Source organism: Pelodiscus sinensis, chromosome 31, assembly GCF_052426305.1.
Source record: "Pelodiscus sinensis isolate ZL-2025 chromosome 31, ASM5242630v1, whole genome shotgun sequence".
Lineage (NCBI taxonomy): Eukaryota > Metazoa > Chordata > Testudines > Trionychidae > Pelodiscus > Pelodiscus sinensis.
In genome coordinates, this window is record NC_143082.1 from 15,347,682 (window position 1) to 15,373,945 (window position 26,264).

Consider the following 26,264-nt stretch of genomic DNA (forward strand, 5'->3'; position numbering starts at 1 on the left):
AGCCTGCCTCAAGATCGCATGGGGTCCTCGAGAGCCTCACTGCCGCATTTCTGCACTGACCTGTCTCGTTCCGTACTTCGAACACAAACCCATCGGGGCGGGGACGGTTTTGTTGTATGCGTGTACCGCACCGTGCACCATGGAAGACTGTCCCTCCGTGACCATAAAAAATACCAGCCACAATAAGCTTTACTGTAAAAAACTAAAATCTTTATTTAAAAATAAACAGATGCGCCCCCAGGGGAACGCGTGAACACGGCGACAGCAGCTCTGCGGCCCTCCACGGAGACGTCAGCTGGGCTTGCGGCTGAGGGAGACAGTATTGCAAAGAAGTGAGAGTGAGCGGAGGAGCAGTACCCAGGACTTGCCCCCGTGACGCGCCGGGATCACTGGTGGCTTCTTGCAGGGGGCTACACAACGCCGCATCCCCCGCTTCCTGTTTGAGGGCTGAAACCTACCCCGCCCTAAGAGGCAGTTTTCCAACCAAGGCAGACTAGAGCCATGGACGTAAGATTCGGGGGGGGGGGGGGGGGGGGGGCATTAGCAGCATCTACGAACAGAGTGAAAAACTCCACAGATCTCACCTTTGGAAGCAGCCACTGCAGATGTACAGGGAGTCCTCTAGATTAGAGGGCAGGGTTAGCTCTGGGCATTTTCCTCCTACAAAAGCGAAGGCACACGTTAGATTCTCTAGCACAGCTGTTCCTTAGGGCATTTGAAAGCTCCCCTGCATGGCCACCCCTTCGCCATTTAACCAGTTAAACTGCTGGCCAATTGGTCCGTGCCTTTCAAAGGGCACCCGGGCAGTTTACAGAATCTCGGCGGGTGACCATCACGCAGCTCCGATAATGGCAAGGCCCGGAGAGGCGTGCCACCCATGATTTTCAGGCCTGTGACGGAGTCATTTGAAGTCCAGCCACATGGTGCTTTGTGCTTACAGCACTGGGCAGCAAAGGGTTACAAGCCCGTCTCGTCGATTTCAAGACAGCTACGCCTGACTGACTTGGGTTGGTTACACAAAGCATTAGCAAAGTACTTGACATTAATTTAGGCAAAAAAAAAAAAACAAACAAAAAACACCATATGGACATAAGTAAAATCTGTTCTTACCTACCAGCACAGTAATAAAACCTTGCCTTCTGGGTCTGACTGCTAGTCCTAAGACCAAGGAGCTTTATTCTTGTCTGCCTCCTTCGATGGTCACTGATACTCCAACTCCCTCCTAGCAGGGACCTGGCTTATCTGCGTACACTGGACTCCACACACAAGAGTCTACTCTCTCTCAGCTGTAGGAGCGTCTGAACTCGGAAGCCATTCGCGCTATGCTTGCTAGCAGCTCCTAGTAGCTCAACATCTGCATGGCTCCTGGATCTTTAAGCTACTTAGTGCTTGGCTCCTGGAGTGCCTTCCTCTGTGGTGGTTTGCTACCACGTCCTCAACGTTATCAAGCCATGCCAAGAGCATACTCCATGATTCCTGAGGTCTCTCGTCTCCCTCTAAGTTTAGGATCCACCTGCTATTGCAAACTCAGCCACATAAAACCCAACAAAACTAAAAACACAATTTTTTTTTTTTTGCATTCCACATGAATACGCTTCATAATCATTCAACTGCAGAGCGCGGTTCGAAATATGCCAGCATGATTTACAGACAGGCTTACTTCAAGCAGATACCATGGGGCTGCAGTGCTCTTTATCAGAGGATTAAGAGGACAAGGGATTGCCTCCTGATTTGAAATACCTGTGGAATAACCACGGCGCACTGCACGACGCCCATGCGCTAGGGAACTAAAACCATACTTTTAGGCAGCTGTACAAGGCAGCTTCAACCCCAGTCTGTGTTAGAGGGCAACTGCAGAACAGAGATTGTACAATACATGTTTAGTCATTACTAAGCTCAGGCCTTCACTATGTTGGAAGTTTAGAAGAGAAAAACGGGGCATCGGTTCAGTTTTTATCCCAACTACTTCAGCAGTTTGAATTTAGACCTTTAAACAGAGGCAGTAGAAAGTTAATATTCCTTCAAGAACAGGGCTGGGGGATTGTTCATCCCACCTGATCTCCAACCCTCTGACACAAGCCAGCAAAGATTTGATATTCCTGAAGAGCTACAGAAACTTTGTTTACATTCTAGGGCCATCTCCTAGGGTCAGTTTCTTCCTCTGCAGGTCCCCTTTAACACAGGCTGAAGCATGGTTAGTTACCAACCAGTTAGAAAAAGATTTAAAAAAGGGGGAAGTTCAGTTACAGCAGCAGGCTGTCTTGTGGACACACAGGTTTAAAACTGCCATGGGATCACACTGCATCATGCTGCAGCTCTCAAGAGGCTACCGGGCAGACTTCTGCTGAACCCACACAGTGCTTAGAAGAGGCAGCGATTCGTTTGATTTCAGCAGTGGGAGTCGGCAGCTGAATGCTCTATTGAGAATCCGCCCTTGGCTGAGCACGGCTTTAAAAGAAAAACGCAGCGCTGCTCTCCTAGCACGAAGCCCAAGCGTCTTGCTTCTACCACACTTACGGTCCAAATGCCAAGCGGGTGGAAACGTTTAACGTGGGCATGATGCTGGGTGGATTTGGGAGCACCAGAAGCGCAGCCCTGGATACACTTCACTTCCCTTGAGCACGACCTGGGTAAGATTTCACGGCCAACTAGACTGGGAATGTGGGCTGGGCTTCTCAGCAGAGCTACACCCCAGCAGCTGGAACGGGCAGCTTTAGTTCCACCTTGGGCAGCCATTAGGGTCTATGCCAATGGGAGTTTGTCATGCCCAGGGACAGTCTTGTCGGGAGTTCTGGACGGCAGGGACTGGTCAGTTAGACTCCAGTTTACAGCCTTAGCTAGTCAATAGCAACTGACTTCTGTTCTTAGTTCTTGCAGAGCGGGAGGATCCTGGCAGCTCTGGAAAGTTCACCTTGTTTGGTGAGAAGGGGACTGCTTACGTGGGGATACGCACTGTGTGAAGCAGTAGCCCCTTTGGGTTTCTCCCTCCTAGACTAGCACAGCTGGAAGGCACCGCTTGCACCCATGGGACCTGGAGCACAGGAGCCCCCGGGGTTACACGGAGGCAGCACAACTCACTCCAGATGCCACTGTTGCAAACACTGGTGGTTACAGCTGTGATGTTTACCGAGGCCAGAGGCTGTGTGCATTAGCAGCCAGGACTCCTGGCCAGGCCCACAAAGGGCTCTCTGCCCACCAACACTCCAGGGGACTTCTGCTGAGCTACACCTGGTCTAGTTCCATGCAGGCACTGCAGCATTCACAGAGCTAGAATAGCATTCAATTGACTTATATCAGACTAACTTACACAGCACATTTAAAAAAAGACACATTTATTCAGCGTCATGATCAGTCTATTACAATTAGCAATCAACAGCATGGGTGCGGAAAAAAATAAAATAAATTCTACATAAAAACCCTTGTTGGAATGCTTTGCACTTTCCACAGAACAGAAACTAAAATAACCTGTGATACAATTAGTCACAAATACAGTCCTCATGTTTGCAAAGGAGAGCTTGTCTAACACATGTCTTCATGTAGCAGCTACACCCTGCCACAACTGTGTCTGGCTGAGTTCACACCTGTAGTAACCTGCAGCTTCCCTGCCCCTTCTCTGGCTCTCCTCTCCTGCTAAGCTTTGTTTCCTGTTGAATAATATGGAATAAAGTTGTTAATCTAAACACATTGAGACTCAAGGCTACAATCCAACAGCAAGTTCGTTCTCACAGATCTGAATATTAGCTTAAACATCCACATTTTACTGCAAGTAAAGCTTTTAACTACTGTGTACTTGCTCAGCTATATTAATTACCGTTACTGATTCACTAGTGTGGTACGTTTGACCGAGGTGCGCTACAGCCAGATGCTTACCTGGTAGTTAAAACCTTCTCCCACCGCCATAATTACCACCACCACCGGAGCCACCATAGCCGCCTGGGAGAACAATTGGAGAGGGTGTTACAGCATGCACACAGCTTGCCAGATCCCCAATTAGATCCAGGTAAGCCACAACGGCAAAGGACTGTTACCCTGGGAGGTCTACAATACAAGTCTAGTCTGAAGTGTGAGTCAGTTGCTGTTGGATAGTCAGCTAGAACGATATTTAGTAAAGTCTGCGACAGGGAAAATGGCCCAAGAGATTTTCATGCCAGGAAGAAGGCTTTCTAACCGTAGCCTAGGGAATGTTCTTTTGATTAAAGGGGGACAGTTGTAGCCTCTAGGCAAGTAGATTTTAAACTTGTACCACAAGTGCGGCACCACTGTAAGCAGAGCGCTTGGCCAGCCACTCAGGAGGGATTCAAATGCAGCCCAGCTGATTAGCAGAGCACCCACGGCTAGACTGCGTATCTACCGGTGGGATACATTTGCACATGCCTCGGCGCCAACAGAAAACTTTATTCCGCATGTTGATGGAAAAAAAACCCGCAGATGGATGGGAAAGATCAGAGGAACCCTGTGTGGCTTCCCTCACGCTACTCCCCTTTACACCAGACCCCTGTGTGGGTGACTCACCTCCACTACCATATGGACCAGAGCTCCGGCCGCCGCCGAAGTTCCCTCCTTTCATAGGGCCGAAGTTTGAAGATTGGCTGTTGTAACTGCCAAAGTCGTTGTAGTTCCCGCCTCCTCCGAAGTTGCTTCCTAGAGCAGAACAAGCAGTAAGTGGGCGAAGGTTCTTAAGGCCCCTCTCAGCCGGACCTCTGCCACCCGAAGCAACAGCATTTGGCTGCCGAGAAGTTTTTGCCGCAGGGTGTGAACTGGAGAGCAGTCGCCACAGGGAGGGTGTAACTTGGCAGAGGGAGGGGTAACCCAACTAGAGATGGCACAATGGAACCCTTCCCGCTGCACTGAAGGTTCACGTCCAAAGCATGTGTTACCAGGACAGTCTCCATTGAGCTACGGGGGGCACGTACCTCCACTGCCGCTGCCAAAGCCGCCCCCTCCGTTGTTATAGCCGTCGTAGTTGCTACTGCCACCGTAACCTCTGCTTCCTCCTGAGTAGCTAGGGCCGCCACCGCCGCCGCCACCGTAACCTACAAGACATGCACACACACAGCTGCTGAATTCAAGCATTTCACAGCCCAAAGTCCACGGACAGAACTAGAGACTCCCCTGAGCACGGATCCCAGCACGTGTGCTGGTCAATCAAGAGATTTGCCTCGGAAACCGTCACCAATCCGTGCAACACACTCAGCACAACTGTTCTATCAGCCGTCCACCAGGCCAAGGGACTGGAGTGGAGATGCCTTCCTCATGCTTCTTCCTGGGCTTGGCACCATGGAGCCTGGAAACAAGGCAACCTTGGCCACTGCCGTGTCAGGGGAGTTATGCTTTGGCCTTACCCTCATTGCTAAATCCATTATAGCCGTCTCCACCTCCTCCATAGCCACCACCGCGGCTGCCACCAAACCCACCTGAAAAGAACAAACCTTTGTGTTCAGTCTATCCGAGGAGGGACACTGCCAGGTGCTGGGGCCCAGGGCATATGGTTGGCAAGCCACTTTTACAGAATGAAGCAGACATGTCAATTGGTGGAGGTTGTTGCAGGGAATCAGGGATTCCAAGCGGTACCTGAACAAGTCCTTGTAGCATTGGTTTGAACGCATGAGCCAAACAAGGAGAATTACACTTAGTCCAGTGCCCAAATCAAGTTAAAAAAATATCCATAGCCAAAACTGCAGCAGCCATTTGGGTTAACCTAGGGGCCGAAACTGGAGTTTTGTTAGCCTGACCATATCCGTAGAACTTGAATCAAAAGGACCCCATAAAGTCCCTTACCACGACCACTGAAGTTGCTGCCACGGTTGAAGTTGTCATTGCCACCAAATCCACCTCCACGGCCGCCACCACCACTGAAGTTCCCAGAGCCACTGCGGCCTAAAGAAGAGAGCAGCGCCTGTTAGCAGCACGGCTCATATTGCCAAAGGTCGGTTTGGATGAGTTCCAAAGCAATGGATGGGAAACTGGCACTCACCTCGTTGACTGGATGATGCACTGGCCATTTCTTGCTTTGACAGGGCTTTCCTCACTTCGCAGTTGTGGCCGTTCACAGTGTGATACTTCTGAACTGGAAGGGAAGAATTAGACGTTAACTGTCACCGTGTCCTGATTTGAAACCCAGGACGGGTCCCCATCCAATGCTATACAATCTTTACAGTTCACAGAGCTGTGCACAGAGAACTTACTAACAATCTTGTCCACAGAGTCGTGGTCATCAAAGGTGACAAATGCAAAGCCCCTCTTCTTGCCGCTCCCACGGTCTGTCATGATCTCAATCACTTCGATTTTGCCGTACTGTTCAAAGTAGTCTCGCAGGTGGTGTTCCTCTGTGTCTTCCTTAATTCCCCCCACGAAGATTTTCTTCACTGTCAGGTGAGCACCAGGCCTCTGAGAATCCTAGACAGGACAGAGGGCAAGCTCAAGCATTATCTGAGATGTACAATTTTAGAGCTCCATAAACAGTGGTTCGAAATGCAACAGTCCCATTGCTCAAAGACAGAGACAATGCAAAATCGTGATACGTGTCCACCACAAATTAAACTGGTCCCCATTTACAATTACTTGTACAGGATGCATCTCTATAAACCAGAATGGTTTAACCCTAACCCTTCCGGGCCACAGATGTTCCAAGATGTCCCAGTCCTGGCACACTGTGGGGGGTCCAGGAGCCTGGCCGAGGGAAGGGGGGGGGGGGGGGGGAAGAGAGAGAGAGAGAGAAGAGGCAGGGCAAAAGCTGGTGTGGGAGCCAGCTGAGCTGTGAAAAAAGCGAGGGGGTGGGGGTGGGGGAGACAGCAGGGGGCCAGAAATGACCTGTGAAAAATCCCTCATCTGGGATCAGTCGGGTCCCAATGGTACCGGACAAGGGAGGTACAACCTGTAGTAACTACTAATGTGGTCCTGCTTTAAGTACATATTCTGGTAGACAGCACAGCAAGGAAACGCAGCATTGGCAGTTACAGACAGCACGATTAATGTAAGCAGGGTACTGCTTTCCCCAAACCACAAAGAGAATGGAAACGACCCACCTCAGTTTAACCCCTGGGTTATAGCCAAACTATGGTCACTTTAACCTCAACTCCTCCCTACAGAGCCCCACTGGATCAGTTCATCCTAACAGTGAGCCAATTTCAGGCTATGAAAACAGCATGGTTAGACTAAACATTCATTCATACCTCTCTGGATACAGCCCTCTTTGGTTCAACAACTCTGCCATCAACTTTGTGTGGTCTAGCATTCATGGCGGCATCAACCTCTTCAACCGTAGAGTACGTAACAAACCCAAAGCCCCTGGAGCGCTTGGTATTTGGATCTCTCATTACCTAGAAAGGACACACCTCCATTAGTAACCACAGTAAATAACACGAATCAAACAGGTGGCATAAAGACGAGAACAAAGGAACATCTAAAGTTATTTAGCACTAGCTTTGCCCTACAACTTTCCCTCTGCCCAAAGCTGGGACCTCATGGATCATTTGGTAATTTCCCTGTTCTGCTCATTCCCTCTAAAACTGCATTTGATACCAGCCACCCTTGGAAGACAGAGGCTACTGGACAGCATGGCCATTCCTCTGCAGGATTCCGTCTAACCCCAAATTTGCCGTTAGACCCCTTACTCCCCTGGAACAGTAGTTTACAGATGTCAGTAAAAACAAATTATTCAGCTCTTCCCGTGGCATCAAAAAAAAAAAAAAAAAAAAAAAAAAAAAAAAAAAGGCAGCCGGGCCATGCAATCAGAGTCCTTCCCCCACATCTGAATGTTATTATCTAACACCCAGAGGATGCTCTGGGCCAGGCACTCACCACGCAGTCTGTCAGCGTGCCCCATTGCTCGAAGTGGCCCCGCAGGCTCTCGTCTGTGGTCTCAAAGCTCAGGCCGCCGATGAAGAGCTTGCGCAGCTGCTCAGGTTCCTTGGGGGACTGGGGAAGAGGCACAAAAACGAGTCAGGAAGGAGCAGCCAACAGGGCCCGTTCCCTGCTCCCCCCTCCCCAGGAGATGCCCAGAGCAAGAGATTGCACAATGACTTACAGGCTACCCTCCCCCCCCCCAGAGGGCCCCCCCCCCCGTGCACACCAACCCCCCCACCCCCTCCCCCCGCAGAGGGCCCCCCCCGTGCACACCAACCCCCCCCCCCCCCGCAGAGGGCCCCCCCGTGCACACCAACCCCCCCCCCCCCTCCCCCCCCCCGCAGAGGGCCCCCCCGTGCACACCAACCCCCCTCCCCCTCCCCCCGCAGAGGGCCCCCCCTGAACACCAACCCCCCCCCCACCCCCTCCCCCCGCAGAGGGCCCCCCCCGTGCACACCAACCCCCCTCCCCCTCCCCCCGCAGAGGGCCCCCCCCCCCCCCGTGCACACCAACCCCCCTCCCCCTCCCCCCGCAGAGGGCCCCCCCCGTGCACACCAACCCCCCTCCCCCTCCCCCCGCAGAGGGCCCCCCCGTGCACACCAACCCCCCTCCCCCCTAGAGGGCTTGCAGCCCTGGCGCGCGGGAGCCGCCACGCACGCGCACGCGAGGCCCGCCACGCGCTCGCCCGGCCGCCATGGCGCTCCTCCGGCTCTGCACAAAGGCGGGCGCGCACGCGCACATGGGAGCGCGGGAGGCTCACTCCCCCCCCCCATATCCCCACCACACATGCGCCGAAGGGCCGCCCACCTGGGAAGGGGGGTAAAGCGCAGGCGCGAAGGCTGAGGCGGCGCAGGCGCAGAAGGGGGGGGAGCCTCCGCGGGCTGGACGGAAGCCCGAGCAGGCCTGAAAGGCGTAAGGCGCGGCCGAACGCGGCGAGGTCCGCGCCGCAGCAGGGCCCAGGGGAGGCCGCGCCGGCGGCGGGGAGCGGAGAAAATGGCGGCCGGAGCCGGGCTCACCTCGGACTTGGACATGGCGGGGGCGGGCGGGCGCGGGCCTCCGCCTCAGAAGTGCTGCGCGTGCGATGCTTCCTCCGCGAGGCGCCGATACAGAAAGGGCTGAATGACGAGAGCGTCGACGCTTCACTCCACCGCCCCCTCTTAGAGCCCCGCCCGCCGCGCGCTCCCATTGGAGGAGGCGGTCGGGGCACACCCCCTCCCCGCCTCCGATTGGATAGCCACGAGAGGCCGACACATCTCATTGGCGGAGGAGATCCGTGACCCACCCACTGCTACAGCCTACTGGCTAAGCCTGCGTAAGCCCTGCCTATTGACGCATCACGTGGCCGTGCGTGCCTTCCCTCCCTTCCTCCCTCCCCCAACCTTTTCCCGCGTTACTGGCGAGAGGCTGTAGCTCGCCTCTGATTGGTTCGCTCATGGACAGTCCCGCTCTAATCTGCGCAGTGATTGGCTGCTGCCGCTAGACGTGGGACTTGACTGGATGGCGGCAGTGTCAATCACTCGGGTGGGGGCGGAGGTGGCTCCCATTGAGGCGGGGGGCGAGCGGGTTTTTCTCCCTAGCACCAGCCCGCGAGCTTTGCCTCTGTGGAACGTGCGGAGCCGGGCTCCTGCCTGGCAGCCTGCGGGAAAAAGGGACTAAAGCCCACAGGTGCTCGTCTGCGCATGCGCTAGCGGAACCCGGAGCAAGCGCCCGTATGTGCACGAAGAGGCGGGGGGAGGGAGAGGACGGGCCGCGCATGCGCCGTGCGGGGAGCCAGGCGCCTGCGCGCTAGGGGGGCTATTTTGGCGGGCGGCGAGCGTTGCGCAGAAGCGGCCTCGGCTCTGAGGGCCTGCGAGAGGGGGGAGTCCGCGCCGGACCCGCTTCGTCCCCAGGTACCCGGGCGGCGGCGGGGCGGCTGAGCCGGGACATCGGGCTGCTGGGCTCGGGGCGGAGGGGGAGACGGGCTCATTGTGCGGAATGAAAGGGGTTAGGGGGCGGGCCCGCGGCCACTGACGGACAGCTCGGCCGGCCAATGGAGGGGCGGGGGCGGGGCAGAGGCGCGTGACGGGCAGTGGGGGGTGCTGGTGCCCGCCGCGCGGGAGTTGGGAGTGGCAGCTGGCTGCGCCAATGGGGCGCCGCCTGGGGGGAAAGGGCGGGGCCTTCCCGGTTGATTGATGGTGCGGCGGGCCAAAGGGCGCGCGGTGTCGGGTTGTTTCCTCCCGATGGGCGGGACAATCGGCGCCCCGCTCTGGGCTGGGGGGGGGGGAGGCGGCTGGGAAACGGGGCGCGCCCCCGAGTCTGGGCTGGGGGAGTCGAGCCCCGCCCCCTCGCGTCCCCCTCGGCCTCTGCCCCCCCCGCTCCCCATCCCCCGCGGGCGGTGCCCCCCCCCCATCGCCCCGCCCCCCGCTGCCTCCCCCCGTGCCTCTGCCTTGCCCCCCCACCCTGCCCTTTCCTCGGCCTGTGCCCCCTCCCGCCCCCGTGCTACAACCCCCCCGTGTTGTGCCCCCCCATCCCCTCTCTGCGCCTCCCCCCCGGCCTCCCGCAGTCCCGCTGTAAATCCTTCGTTCTGCTCCCGCCCCGCATTCCTGCGCTCCCTTGTCCTGGAAACTTCTCAGCTCTGTCTCTGCCACATCTCCTGTGCTGCCCTCTCCCCCCGCCCCTCCTCCTCCCTTTCCCACCCAGATCCTTGTCAGCCCCTCACTGCTCCTGCATTGCCCAGTCCTGCAGCCCCCCATCTCCTGCAGCATCCCTCGCTGACTCCCCATGAGCTTCTCATGCTGCTCCTACCCCTTGTACTAGCTGTCCTGTCCTGTCCTGTCCTTCAGCCCCTCTGTTCCCTGCAATAGTCCCTGTGCTCCCCCTCAACCCTTCCCCTGCTGTTTTTCCCTGAGATCCCCTCCATTTCTCTGTCAACAGCCCTTCATCTGGGGTTCTCCCTATCCCCACTTGCCTGCTGTTTTAGTGAGAACCGAACCTGGGATCTCTGGATTAGTGTGTCAGCAGCTTGAGCTAAAAGCCAGCTGGTTCTCTGCAACATCTTGTTCCCTACTGCTCAGGCCCTCCTGGATATCTATAAATCCCACTAACCACAATTCCTGCTAATCCCAGTCTCCTGCAAACCTCCCCTCATGCACTCCCTCCAATGCCCTGCATCCTCTGTGTCCATCTCTTGGATCCCCTGCAAATCTCCTCCCCAGAAAAATCCTCTGCAACTCACCCCACCAGCTGCCCACCACAGATCTTATATCCTCCCCCCAATCTTCTGCCACGCACCCTCTTATGCTTGTCACTACCCCCCTGGGATCTCCTTCAACTTCCTCCCCAAGATTCCCTGCAATTCCCCTATCTCCCCCCACCCATGTCCTGCAAACAATCCCCCAGCTCTACTGCCCTGTCCCCTGAAAACATCCCCCCCCCCTTTAGCCCTCCTCATCTTCCCACACAAAGATCTATAGCTCTCAGGCAGCCCTTTCTCCCCTCAAACAACCCTCATTCCTTTCTCTACCTTCACCATCCTCTGTAACTGCCCATCCATGGCTGCCTGATTGGGGGGCCACAAACTGTACTCTGCTCTGCAACCCATTTTGCCCCGCCCGGCCCCTACTCCACCCCTTCCCCAAGCCCTGTCCCTGCCTTGCCTCCAATGCAACCCTTTCCCAAAGCCCCTGCCTCCAGGTGATGCTATCTGTGAGATTACAGGGGGTTTGGCATAGGGCAGCAGCAAGGGTCAAGTCCCCCCCCCCCTCACTGTGGACCCAGCAGCATTTTCTCTTCTGCCCTGCTACCCATCTCCTAGCTGAGTCACTCCATTTCCTGCTGTTGCAGCGAAGTGGAACCAGAGTCACTCCACTTCCTGCTGCTGCAGTGAAGTGGAGCGAGCTAACTGGGAGATGGCGGCAGAGTGGAGCAGGCTGCCTGTGAGTGGGATAGGGATGCCAACCTTTGCTACTGCCCAGAGCCAGCCCTCCTCCTCTCCCCCTCCCCCAAGTTATCCTTCAGACCCATCCTGGACCTTGTGGGCTAATGTCATTATGAGGGACCATCCCGTCTGTAGGACGGGTGGGGCAGCTACAGCAGGCTCTGGGGTTTGTCTGCACATGGGAAAATTAATCTGGAATAAGACAGGATGTGAAGTTATAGTGGCTCATAACTATCTGTAACCCACTGTTTCTTCTTTGTCCTGTGACTGTAGTAGAGTTAGTTGCTCACTTCTCTCTGCGGGTGTGTCTATACAGCACTCTTCACTCAGAATTAGCTACACAAATTGCGCTACGCAAATTGCATAGCTTATTTTGAGTGTATTTCAAAATAACTCACTATTCCAAAATGCCCCATAACCCTCATGGAACAAGGGTTACCAGGACGTCGGAATAAGCGGCCTGTGATTTCAAAATTGATTTCGAAATAACGGGCTGCTTCAATAGACATGGAATAGCTATTTTGGGATACTTCCGGTATCCCGAAATAGCTCTGCAGTGTGGATGTATCCTGAGTGGCCGCTTGCAATACATGTTTACTCCTTACCTGTTCTACACTTGTATTTAGCTGTAACACTCCGAATGCCTTTCCCAGAACTGAAGAAGAGCTCTGCATATACTTGAACAGTTGTCTTTCATCAGCTGAAGTTAATCCAATAAAAGATACTGCCTCACCCATCTTGCTTGTTTGGTATCCTGGGACCAATATGACTACAAGATCACTGCAGTTTACTATGGGTTCACTACTCCTGATTTTAACTCCCTGTCTGGATGCACTTATTCCAGAATAAACCTGCCTTGTTCTGGATTAGTTTAAACCTGAAAAAGGCATGCTTATTTTGGACTAAGTATCCCTAGAGAGAGTTAACCAGAAGTAATTAATTCACTTGAAATTCTCACACACTGTATCTTGTTCTGGATTAACTTCCATATGTAGATACAAAGCTAGTAGCAACAGAGGGGGCAGATGGAATTTGTATCTCTGTATGCTCTAGCAAAGTGGTTTTAAATCTTTATTGGCGGACTCCTAAACTTTGAATGGGTCTTTGTTTTATTCTATAGTTACAAGAGTAGTTAAAAAAAAAAAAAAATCAAAGGTACTTTACTTTCATACTGAATTCTTGCTTTACCCTTGCCCCCAAAATTGGTCCATGTGGCAAAATTGTCCGTGTGTTTAATGAGGGACAAAGAGCCTTTTCCTCTCTGGAAGGAAGGCAGGATTTCAAAATGCGATGAACCGTTACCGGCTCGTTAATGAATCCTGTGCTTTAGCATTTCCTTTGAGGAGACTATTCTGCTTACCTGTTTCAGAATTGAAGATAATGAGAATTTAATGGTGGAAGTGGATGTGCCTTATTGAAATACTGGGCTTATTTCTCCTCTCCTCCCCTCCCCCCCATTTAATCAGTTAATGTGATATTTGGAAACCAAGTTATTGACACGCACATGTTAAGTTAGCCCAGGTAATGGGAACCTGTGCTTACCCTTATGTAACTTTAATTTCTTTATGCCTAAGTTCTCATGTGCTCAGACAGCAAGGTGCTGAGAGCCATTTCCTAATGCAACAGCAGGCTGATTTGCTTGTTTTAATAACTGTGCAGTGCTGTTTTAAAACATGACTAAATGTTTGTGTCCCTGCAACCTGCTTATATAAAGACCTTTTAGTTGTATATCCTGAAGCAGAGAGAGGCCTTGTAATTTAACAAGCCTGAGCTAGAGATTGGTAGTAATGGTTTTATTGAATAGGCTGCTTGTTACAATGATGAGACTAAACGTGTTACTGTTTCAAATGTTAGGCCCTTTGCTTGTCTGTTTGATCTGCAACTAGTTTTCATCTCTTATTGTTAGTTTGACCATCTTCCATGTCAGTCACTTCTTAGCAAGATGGCTGCCACCAACTTATGTTTCCGAAATGGCAATTTTTTACTTCAGATTTAAACCCGGGTGAAGATCAGAGCAGTAATTTTGGGAAAGGGGCTGTGATCTTTGAACACAGGAACGAGGCATATTTCTCCAATTGACCTTCTAATCCTAGCAGTAGTATTTGTATGTGTTGTAATTGCTGTTCACATAAAGACAGATAGTAGCTCCCTGACACATTCAGATACTTTCAAGCAAGGTAAAATGTGAGGCTACTTTTGTGCATCAGAGTTCCAACAATCCTCCTTATCAAAGCCTTACTTTAGAAAGGTTTAGATAATTCTGATTTTTATATTTGGCACGCTATTTATCCAAGGGCAACTGTAGTGGGTCTTGCAACAGTATTCTTTATAGAACTGGTGTTGTCACCGAATGCAGCAAATGTTTCCGTACCACTCACAGTTTAGATGGTTTTCATTACTTGTAACTAAGGGCAAAGCTAGCAGTCTTTGTAAGTGGGGAAATTTGATAGCAATACCGCTCTGGCTGTTATCATGTACCAACCAATCGCAACCCTGACAACATTGCAGGGTTAGATTCTCCATTAAGGGAGTTCTAGTACTGCATTTGCAATCACGTTTGCATGACACAGTGGAGCACCATTTCGTTTGTAGTGCAGGAGGGACCTTAGCGGCCTCCCAATGCTTTAACCTGTGGCCCATCTGTGTTCTGCCTGCAGCTCTTGATCCCTCCCCCTCCCTCTGGGCACTTTCCCTGGGGGCATGTCTACATTGCATTCCTCTTCCCAGAGAGGAATGCAAATGCAGACAAGCAAAATTGTAAATGAAGCGTGGATTTGAATTTCCCGTGCTTCATTTGCAAAATCACGGATTGCTGCTTTTCCGAAATAGTGTCTTTTGAGAAAGCACATGGTCCCCACGGGGTTGTTTCGAGAGAAAACGGGGGAGGAGGCAAGGAAGAGGCAGGGCAGGGCCTGCAGCAGAGGGATGGGTCAAGCAGCCCCTGGCAAAATGAGAAGTGACACACAATGAAAGCAAGGGCATGTGTGAGGTGCAATGCTGGTTGCACACAACATTGTGAGAGCCCCTACCCTCCCTCTGCTTCGTTTATTTTTGCCGGCAATTAAATTTGTCCCAGTAATGGATCGCTGCGTTGAAAAGGCCTGATAAAGGAGAGTCAAATTCCATGTGCCTAACCAGGACCCCAGGAATAAGATTAATGCACATGCTCAATTTCCGCCTTGCGGCCCACTGAGATAGAAGACCACTCATTCAGCCCACTCACTAGTCGTGGTTGCCCATCCCTGCTTTAGCATGATACAGGGACTCTAATGTTCTGATCCAAAGAATAAAATTGACCCTCTTCTCCCCCCCCCCCCCCAGGTGCTAATTCAGTCTCCTGGCCTGAAATACCCTTCATATGAAGCCTTTTCAGTGGGTTACGCTCAAGAATTGGGTGAGGAAGGAGCATGGGAGGAAGGGAATTCTCCTAAGCTCTGGTGGTAATGCTGTGTGTAGCTCTTCCCTCTCAACATTTTGGGCTGGAAGAGCAACTGCTGCCCCTCCCCTTCCCTCCCGCAAGCCTTTACACCCCTTGGCTCTGTGGAAGTGGGAATACAATAGTCCGCTTGTGCTCTGGCCCCAGTGTAGATGGGCTCCTTGCCCCAGGACAGAGGTTGCAGAGCCAGCACTGCCTGGCTTCTCCAGCTGTGCATCCTATCGTTGGGCTGTCTGTGTAAATATCAAGCCAGCGTAGATGCTGTCTGGAAATGCTTCACCAAACAGGAGCAGGAGGGGCCTACTCTGCCTTGTTCATTTCAGAAGACAGACTCTGTTCTTTGCCAGCCCGTTCACTGAAAACTGTCCCAGACAATCAGATCTTTTAAAGTGGCAACGCTGTTAAATAAAACTAAGCAGCAGCCAGGTCACATGTTTGTGATGCTGCTCCTCACCTCGCTCCTTTGTTTCAGAATACCGCAAGCCTGGCTCTCAGCCTGCATGTTGCCCAAACAAAGGCCTCGTAAGGTCCAACAGGACAGACGTGTTTTCGTTATTTTTAAACCATTCTCCTGGAAACAAGCATTAGGATACAAACTTTGCAAAAATGTGCTATTTCAATTAGCTTAGATTAGACGCTGAAAGGAAAATCGGCCAACTCCTCCCGCCCCCAGAGTAACTTCCTGGTATTTTATTGTTCCAACAGAGACGAACAAAAAACAGACTGGGTTTTTAGAATCTTTAAGTTTTAATCTAATACTTGATGATAAAATTCTGATCCCGCTCATTCCATTTGTAACAATCACTGATAAAGGAGTCAGCTGCATATAGTGATCAAAGCCACAGAGGCAAAAATCGTTCCTATAAGAACATAAAATACTCCACTTGTAAGAATCAACCAGTTATGTGAATCCAGTCATACAGGTCAGATGTGACTTGGATAAAAGAGTGCACAGTGTTTTTATCTTCAAAACTTATGCCTTTCAAGTGAAACCTGACATAGAATCATAGAGCTGGAAGAGACCTCACGAGGTCATCAAGTCCAGCCTCCTGCACAAGGCAGGACCAATCCCAACTAGACATGCTAAACTGGTTCCCTGATTGGATATTTTTTCTAACTTTGATCAGTTCAAATAATCATGGCTAGCTATATTTTTAAATTGCCCTGTTAAGACTTCAGTAAAGACACCACTGAGATAAACTGGCAGATTTCTCAGATGATTGGCAGATAGTTAATGTAATGCAGAATTAAAACAAAGTTTCTAGGCAACCCTGGAGTTAGCCTAAGTTAAGTACCAAACAAATAGGATGAAGCTAGAAAACTGAATTATCAGACACAGATGTGCAGAAGTGTGAGGAGTCCTGTGGCCACTTTAGACTAACATGTAGCTGAACATGAGCTTTTGTGGGCTGGAACCCACTTCATCAGATGCATGAAGTGGAAACTTCAGTTTGATAGTAATGTAACAATTTTGCATGCATGTATATACCTGTGAGGACTGATGCTGTTCAATATGTTCATAAGTGATCTGGGAAAAGGGGTAACCAGTGAGGTGGCAAAGTTGAAGAGTGTTGTTTCACCTGCAGAGACAGTTAAATCCCCAGCTGACGGTGAGGAGTTACAAAGGGATCACTCAACTGGGTGGCCAGGCAACAAAATGGCAGATGAAATTCAATGTAGATAAATGCAAAGTGATTCATGTTGGAAAATATAATCCCAGCTACACAGTAGGGATGTAAATCCTGGTTAACCGATTGAGCAGGATCCTGCGCTGGGGACAACCAGCTCCCACTACCTCCCCATGTTTGGGGTGGCCGGCACCTCGCTCCAGCCCCGCCAGAGTAGGCCTCTGCCAGGTGAAGAAGCAGCTTGCACGAGTGGTGGGCAGCCTGTCTCCCGAGCGCTGCATACGGCCCATTGGGGTTCTGTGAACGTGTAACAAGTTGACTCACCTCTGTGGCGCCTCCTGCTGATCACCCTGGGAATTGGCTCAGTCCTCAGTGGGGTGTCCCCTCCAGGCCAGGGTCTCACCCTCTGTCACTCTGAGCTCTCTCCACACTCTCGCTCTGGGCCCATGTCTCTCCCAGGACCGACACTGCCCTCCAGCCGTGCCCACCGTGCTGGTCTCTTGCCCCCCTTCCAGGGGTGTCCTCAGTCCTTACCATGGCCAACTGGAGCCCCATGGCCTAGTCCCTCAGCTCAGGGGCAAGCCACAGTGTAGAAAGGCCACTCTCCGTAGTGACCAGGTGTGTCGGAAGCGGGGATGGGGACTCAGGTCTGCTCATTACTCTGGGTCCCGGATCAGGGACCCTCTGGCGGGAGCCTTGTCCTGCCCTCCACCGCTCCTGTTCCTTGGTCCACTTCCCCATGAACCTTGCACCCTTCTGACCCCTGTATCAAGGCCTGCAGCATGGCAGGTAACCGGCTGGAGCCTCCCTTTCTAGCCCCCCTGAACCTGTCCAGTCCTGCTCCCTCCCTGGCCAGGTCCCACTGCTCTGCTGAGCAGCTCCTTGCAACCAGGGCTGCCCCAGCAAACTGCCCTCTGATTGGCTCCTTCTAAGAGCCCTTTCCTCAGTGGCTGGGGCTCTGCACAGGCTCCCTCCAGCCGACTAGAACCCCTTCTCTGCCGGAGTGGGGCAGCTGCCCCCCTACAGAATAGCCCACCAGTGTTGCCCACGTGCAGGCTTGCCACAGTCCTCTGGTTTCCATCCGCATCACTTTTTTCCTACCAGCAGTGCTAAAGCAACACGCGTGTAAAGCAAAGCAAGGGCATGCGAAGGGAGGTGCATGCGGATTGCACACGACATGGACTGTCCCATCCCGGGTGGGGGGACCATCTTCGTTATGACAGTCTTGCAGCCCACTGAGTTGGAAGGCCTCTCATGTAGCCCGCTCGCTCGCCTCGGTTGCTGATACAAACAATAACCCCCTTGTCAGTATTACTGCAGCTCCTAGGAGCCACCTCCTTGAACAACATTCGCTCTACTGGTGAAAGACACGTTCCTGGTGTAAGCAGTGTATGCACGGGGGAGTTTACTGCCATAGTTGTGTTGATTAGTGGTTCCCTTCTCCAAACACTCTTTGCCGACATAGCGCTGCTAGCAAAATACTGGCCTAAATGTTAGGTGTAGACCAGGCTTATCTAGCTACATCATGTCATGTGGAAAATTCACACTGAGAGGCCTAGTTAAGCCCTGGTACCGGCACTGCTAGATGGACTGAAGAATTCTTCCATAGACCTTGCCACCTCCCTGTCCTGGGGGGGAGGGGAGGGGGTTACTACAGCAACATAAAAATCGCTTCTGTCACTGGAGCAAGTGCAGCCCCGCTGCTATACTGCTTGTAGCATTGATAATTGCTGCACCGGAAGCTATTATAATCGGGACCAGCTGGGCGGCTGCTGGCATAATGAGGCTGAACATAAGAACGGCCAGACTGGGTCAGACCAATGGTCCAGCCAACCAGTATCCTGTCTGCCCACAGTGGCCAAATACCAGATGCCCCAGAGGGAGGGAACGCAACAGGGGATCCTCACGTGATCCCTCCCCTGTCACCCACCTCCAGAGAAACAGAGGCGAGGGACACCATTCCGACCCACCCTGGCGAATAGCCATTGATGGACCTAACCTCCATGAATCTATCTAGCTCTTTTTTGAATCCTGTTAGTGTATATCTAGACTACACGCTTCTTTCGAAAGAGATAGTCTAGACAGCCACAACTCTTTGAGAAAGCGATCTGCTTTTTCAAAAGAGAGCACCCTAGCAATCTGGATGCTCTCTTTCATAAAAAGCCCTGGTTGCGGTCAAGACGCAGGTGAAGTTTTTTCGAAAAAAACCTTGTAGTCTAGAAGACACAGCATCAAAGTTCTAGCCTTCACCACATCCTCTGGCAAGGAGTTCCAGAGGTTGACTCTGTGCTGAGTGAAGAAAAACTTCCTTTTGTTTGTTTTAAACCTGCTGCCTATTCATTTCAGTTGGTGACCCCTAGTTCTTGTATTGTGGGAATAAATAAATAACTTTTCCGTATTCAATTTTCCACACCAGTCATGATTGTATAGACCTCCATCGTATCCCCCCCATTGTCTCCTCTGTGTTCTTCCACTACTCTTGCAGTGGGAAGAAGGCTCTGTGGGTTTCTGGTCAAGGCTCCATCTCTACTGGGAAAAGGCGTTTTTTAACATGCTGGCTGACCTGTTCAAGACGTCTCTTTTCCTAGGGCGGGCAAGGAGTTGGGGCCAGGTGATATTAGGTGTTAGAACTTCTAACCCTAATGAAGATGAGGTCTAATGTGTGGAGTCTGGTTTCGTTTCTTTATGTGGAGCGTGTCTTACCTGTGTTGCTCAGAGCATCTTAGAACAGGGTTGGGGAACCTCAGGCCCAGGGGCCAGACGCGACCTCTTGGCTTGCCTGGATCTGGCCCCCGAGGCTCAAGCCCCCCTTCGGGTCGTCCCCCCAGCATTGGGGAACATGCATCTACTGCGGGACAGGAGCATACAAAAATCTACTAGCCTGATGTGTGAGGGGAATGTGGGGAGCGTCTTTCTTCTCAGTCGGGGCCATGTCAGGTTTTTCTCTCTTTTTTTTTTTTTTTTTTTTTTCCCCTGGCTTCTCATTTGCGTGCAGTCCCTGGACTGGTTTTTCTGTGAATCAGTGGCCCCCGAGCCAAAAAAGGTCATTAGTACAATATTGAAAGAACTGTCTAAAGTTATGTCTCCATTGCAAAAAAAGAAGTGTGTGGTTTTTTTTGTTTTTTTTTGTTTTTATATATCAAGATATCGTCACTAGGATTTTAGCTAGGGAGCTTTAGTTTTTTATCTTTAGAGCAAGTATCTTGATATGAAAAGTACACCTTTTTCAGTGGAGACATAGCCACTGTCTTGATGTCTGTCCATTAATGCAGATTTTCCCTTTCATTTAGTTTGGACAATTAAATTAGATGATTTTTTTATTATTATTATTCTTTTGTCCTAGCCCAGAGTTTGGTTTTTGGGTTGCAAACGCTGCGAGAGAATGTGTATATGTTAAATAGTAACGGGGTTTGTCAAATGTTTTTTATCTAGAACCTAAAGTACCTTATGTAACCCTGCAAGTGAGAAATAACCATGTATGTGTGCTAATTTGAGGTTGGTGATTAATTGTGGTGTACAATATAGAAAGAATAAAGCACATTCCATTTCTCTAAATGAGCTGTCTCTTTGCAAATCTGAAGTGGGAACATCTGATTTTTGGTGAAAGGATCCTTCTCTTGTGTCGCTTAAATAACGGTATCTCTGTAGCACTGAGCACACTTTTATGATACTGTGGCACTGTAACTCGCACTTAAACGTCAGCAGAGATACTTGAGAGGGCCTGCAAGGTTCAATAACTGGTTTGTTTCGCCTAGTGTTGGCCATTATATTTTTTTACAAGCTCTTAAATTTCTACTGAGAGAAATTGCTTTGGATTGTAATGGTTGGTTAAGAAGCTGCCAAGGATATCTTGTTGTATGGGGCAGAAACTGTTCAATACTACTTTGATTTTATTTATCTAAGTTCTAGGCAATATAACTGAAGTATAATTTGCATTTACAAATACACTGAAGTTATAGCAGGATACAAAGATACACTGTGCATTAAAGGGACATTGTGAAGGGCTACATAAACATTTGGATGGCTCTCCTTAGTGAAGATTAAACTTCAGAAAATATCATAGTTGTGTGAGCTACTCTCTATGTCCTTGTCGTGAATCACATGCTAATAAACATCCATGTTTTGATAAATGAACCAGCTGTTTAGGTTGCAAAGCTCTGAATTTGTGTATTGTTCCTGTATATTATTGCACACAAGCTCACTTTTAAGAATCACAGTAATAAAAGTAAAACTCCTGGGCAGTTTGATCAACTCCCATTAAAGCTAGTCTAGTATGTTTCATTAAGTCCATAGGGAACTAGATTCATCTCCAAATGAGTACAGGCAGTCCCCGAGTTACGCGGATCTGACTTATGTCAGATCCGCAGTTACGAACGGGGCTCTCCCTCTCCCTGGTCTCCAGCAGACCAGGGAGAGGAAGCAAAGCGGCGGAACACGTGGGCAGCGGACAGCCCAGACGCGTCTGGGCTGTCCGCGTGCTCCGCGGCTCTGCTCTGCTTTGCTCCCCGTCCCCCTGGTCTGCAGACCAGGGGGACGGGGAGCAAAGCAGAACGAAGCCGCGGAGCCTGGGGTTCTTAAGTTGAATCTGTATGTAAGTCAGAACTGGCGTCCAGATTCAGCCGCTGTTGAAACTGATCAGTTTCAGCAGCGGCTGAATCTGGACGCCAGTTCCGACTTACATACAGATTCAACTTAAGAACAAACCTACAGTCCCTATCTTGTACGTAACCCGGGGACTGCCTGTATCTGATTTCATGTGACGAACTTTTCATCTTAAAAAATTAATGCTAGAATGATGGAAAAACTTGGGAATTAAAAATTCTTGACCTTTGGCCCGGGCCATGTTACTTCCATTGGTGAACTACCGCCGACGGAAGCCGAAAGGCACCAGGGCGCTGGAGCGGGTAAGTAAACAAACTGGAGCAGCCTGTTAATAAGCTTGAAACACTGCTGTAGACTTTTGTGATCTCTTAACTTCACAGTCTTGTTTAGCCGGAGGCTCCATCTGTAAATAGACTTCCAATGTAACATACACAATGACCATCCAGGGAGATAAATGTCTACGGCCGCTTGCCTGAATAATTCCTGGTTATCATCTTCTGGTGACTTGTCTTACGTACATACACTGAAAGTTAAGTTTGTAAGATATGTAAGGTAACTGTTGAAATAATAGCCTTACTTACTAAAGTGATTATGCTGACTTGCGGGCTATGGTCTCTCAGAGACTTTACATGTAGAATAGTGATAGAAATGTAGCCGTGTTAGTCTGGTGTAGCTGAAACAAAATACAGGACTATGTAGCACTTTAAAGACTAACAAGATGGTTTATTAGGTGATGAGCTTTCGTGGGCCAGACCCACTTCCTCAGATCAAATAGTGGAAGAAAATAGTCACAACCATATATACCAAAGGATACAATTAAAAAAAAAATGAACACATATGAAAAGGACAAATCACATTTTACGTGCCCCTCTTTGGCTAACTAGTATGTAGATATGAGACCCCAGGGATCCCTTTAAAAAAAAAAAATAAATAAAAATAAAACTTGGACCCCTTCTGCTACTTAACAAGGGATCCCTGGTCAGTGTGTGTTTCTGGCTGGGTCTTTCATGGATTGATTCTTGGCCTTACCCTATGTAACAACTTTTAATGACCCGGAAGAAAACATAAAATAGTCTCTGATCATGTTTGCAGCTGACACACAAATAGGGTAAACTTCAACAACAACAAATAGTCTGGTAGTACTTTATAGACTAACAAAACATGTAGATCATATAGCTCATGATATCATCTCCATGTTTTGTTAGTCTAGAAAGTGCTACCAGACTATTTGTTGTTTAAGTTTATCCTGTACAAACTAACTTGGCTACCCCCTGAAGCTACCATAAAAATAGGGGGAGCTAACTAAAGAAGAGGACAGGGCACTGATATATGGTGATCTGCCTTGCTTGGAAAGCAGTGTGCAAGCCAATGAGATGTGTTTTCATATGGCTCAATCTAAATCTTTGAACAGAGGACATGGGCTGTACTTCCCAGTGACACTGAGAGACTGGGGGAGTGGTGGCTAAGCAGCTGAACACCAGCTTCTGGTGTGATGCTGGAAGGGCTTGGCTGTATAAACGGAAGTCTCAGGTAGGGGTGATTAGGACACATTACCTCTGTATTTGAGTTTGGAGTGACAGCTTCTGGAATACAGGGTCCAGCTCTAGTGCCCACCGTGCAGGAGGGATGTTGCTAAATTTGGAGAGGGTTCAGAGGAGAGCCAGAAAAAATAATTAAGGCTCCGAGAATCTGTCTTATAGTGAAAGACTCGAGCTCAGTCTATTTAGCTTAATCAAGAAGAGATTATGGGTGACTTGATTACTGTACAATCTGTAAGTACCTGGGTGGGAACCAGATAATAACAGGCTCTGCAGTCTAACAGAGAAAGGTCTAACCATCCAGTGCCTGCAAGCTGAATCCACACCAATTCAGACAGGAAATAACACATAACCGAATAATTAACCACTGGCACAGCTTATGAAGGGTTTGGTGGATTTTCGATCACAACTGTCTCTTTAAATCCAGACTGGATGTTTTTCTAAAGGATCTGTGTTCTGAATTATTTTGGGAGAAGTTCTAGAAGCGTGTGTGGTACAGGAGATCAGACCAGGTGATCACAGTGGTCCCTTTTGGCCTCAAAGCTATGAATGATTATGAAATGTCCCAGTTCTCGAAATGTCTATCTCTCTAATGATCTTGGGTTAAAGAACGTGTGGTATTTAATGCTTTTTTCAAAGTGCAGCAAGTTAATGTATTTTGGACATAAAGGAATCTTGGCTAAGTCTGTATCCCAAAGTATATAGTCTACATAGATAACAGGTCGTTTCTGTAGGTGTGTTAGCTAGCATCCTAGGCATTAGCTGATCAAGGTAATCTGTTAAACACTACAGCTGGGTTGTTAAAATTCTAGGGAAGATGTTAAGTTCTCTTTGAAAATCATTTGAGGCTCTGCAGCGGCCTAGCCTTGGCTGATTTTCTTAACCAAATTCTACCTCAGTTAAAGTTGGAGCTATGCTCTATGCTTGCTGACCGTGATTATGTCAAGTCAAGGTTTTGAAAGCCATTTCCAGCATGGTCCTCTCTTGTAGTAAGTGGAGACTAGATATATGTTTCCACTTCTAGAAATGATAAGTGTAGGGTTTCTTGGATGTTGAGTGATTAATCTGGGTAATTACTTCTTCCACCCTTGCTGGAGGTATTGAAATGTGTAAGGATTATTATGTGCTTCGAGATCTTTACAGGGACCATATTGACTCTTGTGTTTGTGCATCTACCACTTTATGGGTGTTGCCTGAAACAACTTAACCAAATTTGGCAGGCAGCTGTGGCATAGAAATGCATGTCTTGTTTTAGATACTTTTAGCTTTGTGTTGCAAACTCTCTTACTAGTTTATTTTGCAGAGTTACCAAAGTATTGTAAATACTGTCCCTGCACTGCCTGTAATAACAGATGCCGCTTCCATCAAACTCCTACAGGCTTCCAACTGTTTAATTTTGCCCACCTTCCTCCTTTCCAGGAATATGATAGAGCTGTCTGCCTTTAGAAAAAGATTGTCAATGGGTTCTGTAGTAGCAGTACTGAAGGTTCCAAGATTGAAAAGTGGTGGGTGCTGGTTCCTAGATGTACAGCTGTTGTAAACGTGTGCAAGAGAAAATCCCACTAGTTATTTCTCTCTCTCTCTCTCTCTGGATCTGGGTTGCATCTGGAGTTGACATGTGTGTCTTGATTTGCTGCAGTCCCTGTTCCTGTTTTATAATGTTTACAAGAAACTGAGCCTGACATTGAAAAGAGCTCAGAGCTCCTGTTAAGGCATGAAAATAAATGGCCAATTTTTCAAAAGAGCTATGCACATTGGGTAGACGCTGGTGTGGCAAGACTTTGCACTTCAGCAGGGGGGCCTTACTGGGTGGTCATCTACATGTGACTTCACAAAGTTACTAACTTAGTAAATTACTCAGTTAGGTAAGCATAGGTGTACACCATCACCCTGATATCAGAGTGCAATCAGATACACTTTATGGAAGCTTCCCTCCCCCCTTCGCTTTTGCTCCTTTAAAAGTATGAGTGCAGATTTGTTTCCTCTTAAGTCTAGGGTACGTTTCTATAACCTAGTTTTGGAAGATACTAGCAAAGCATATCTTAGATCTAACACGTGACTTGTGTTAAAATCCTACTCCATTGAGTCTGCTCATTTTGTGGTTCTTTTTATTCTGGATTAAAAGAAGCTGTTGAAAACATGTAATCCTCAAATTTTCTGGGGTGGTTCCAGGCAGATAACACTAGAGCAGTGATCTCTTTCAGGAAGTAAATATACGCACTCTCTTCTAAGCCTTATCCTGCAAGGAACTGTGCGGTGCTTGGTACTCGGCAAAATTGAGCCCTCAGACTGTGGCACGTGCTAGGCTGCTAACTGGTTAGCTAACATGGCCTCAGCTAAATGAAATACATGACCAAAAGACAGACAGACATTACACGTGAGTATTGGCTGCAGCAGAGAAAGTAGTTAAGGCGAGGGAAAGATTGTAGCCACCTGGACAGACTGAGGTCAGGGCTACACTACAGGTTGAACCTCTCTAATCCTGCACCCTGTAGATGTGACCAGGGCCAAACCAGAGAATTTGCTGGACCATGGGAGGTCAGCATTGGCTAGCAGCGTTACCAACGCTGCCCCTGCTTGCTGGGCTGTTAGAGGACATTGAGGGGTGAATTAGAGTAAATAGAAGCACAGAACACTGAGAGCCAGGACTGATGACTGTCAACCAACTTTGTGGGATCCTGGGGAACCCTTGACCACACCCATGATAAGTGGACACCTGGCAAACTCAAATCATGCTGGACCACGGATGTTGCTGGACCAGAGAGTGCTGGATTAGAGATGTTCAACCTGTACAAAATTACATCGCTATAACTGCATCTCTCAGGGTGTGAAAATCCACACCCCTGAGCGACCTAGTCATACCAACCTGACCCCAGTGCAGACCGTGCTTTTTGACATAGTTGCAGCCTGTCGCAGAGGTGCAGAACTATGTGGACAGGAGACGCTCTTCTGTGGGTGAGTAGCATCTTTGCTGAAGTCCTACAGTGGTGCAGAGCTGTAACCCTTCCTTAAAACACTGTGCTTTTGAGGCAAGACTGTTTGCAGAGCAGTTGAGTTGCTGTAAAATTAAAGCAAGTTAAAGAATAAGGCCTGGCCTATATTTGACAATTAGATTGAAAAATCCACACCTGTGAACAAGGTAGGAAAGCCAGCCCAAGTCCCTGTGTAGACAGCGCTAGGTTGACAGAAGCATTCTTCCCTTGACTTCTCGGCTGCCTCTCAGGGAAGTTAGTTACCTATGTGAGTGTAGAACCCCTCCCACGAGCTCGAGTTGTGTCTACACTTTTGCATTTTAAGCG

At 49.7% G+C, this 26,264-nt stretch overlaps 2 protein-coding genes across 7 annotated transcripts in view; one reads left to right on the forward strand and one right to left on the reverse strand.

The window, feature by feature from the left end:
• Positions 1-188: 188 nt before the first annotated feature.
• On the reverse strand, positions 189-9,015 carry HNRNPA1 (heterogeneous nuclear ribonucleoprotein A1). Of its 5 annotated transcripts, XR_012896607.2 has the most exons (12): positions 8,503-8,638; positions 7,801-7,917; positions 7,173-7,319; positions 6,186-6,396; positions 5,975-6,067; positions 5,779-5,877; positions 5,343-5,414; positions 4,914-5,033; positions 4,513-4,641; positions 3,871-3,933; positions 585-660; positions 189-307 (listed from the first exon to the last, which is right to left on the reverse strand). XR_012896607.2 is itself a non-coding variant. In XM_075901645.2 (11 exons), the coding sequence occupies exons 1-10, from the start codon at positions 8,874-8,876 to the stop codon at positions 3,878-3,880; spliced, it is 1,059 nt and encodes a 352-aa protein (XP_075757760.1). In that variant the 5' UTR covers positions 8,877-9,015; the 3' UTR covers positions 3,316-3,644; positions 3,871-3,877. The 5 variants fall into 5 exon arrangements, 4 of the variants coding, with proteins under 4 accessions (XP_075757760.1, XP_075757762.2, XP_075757759.1 ...); XM_075901645.2 differs by lacking the exons at positions 189-307; positions 585-660; positions 8,503-8,638 and adding exons at positions 3,316-3,644; positions 8,862-9,015; XM_075901647.2 differs by lacking the exons at positions 189-307; positions 585-660 and adding an exon at positions 3,316-3,644 and having other exon boundaries at positions 8,503-8,631.
• Positions 9,016-9,355: 340 nt separating this feature from the next.
• CBX5 (chromobox 5) overlaps positions 9,356-26,264 on the forward strand; it is a 34,960-nt gene continuing 18,051 nt past the window's right edge. The window contains exon 1 of one of the 2 annotated variants that reach the window (XM_014576890.4): positions 9,356-9,510. The gene's annotated coding sequence lies outside the window, so the exon portion shown is untranslated. Of the gene's footprint in view, positions 9,511-9,601; positions 9,735-26,264 lie in introns of those variants that run through there. The other variant, XM_075901648.2, reaches the window with a different exon arrangement.

Coding starts and splice junctions, on each gene's coding strand:
- HNRNPA1 (XM_075901647.2), bottom strand. CDS start 8,586: ATGTGCGCGTGCGCGCCCGCCTTTGTGCAGAGCCGGAGGAGCGCCATG. Junction 5,878..5,974: donor TGCATCATCCAGTCAACGAG/GTGAGTGCCAGT, acceptor TCTCTTCTTTAG/GCCGCAGTGGCTCTGGGAAC. Junction 5,415..5,778: donor CAGCAACTTCAGTGGTCGTG/GTAAGGGACTTT, acceptor TGTTCTTTTCAG/GTGGGTTTGGTGGCAGCCGC.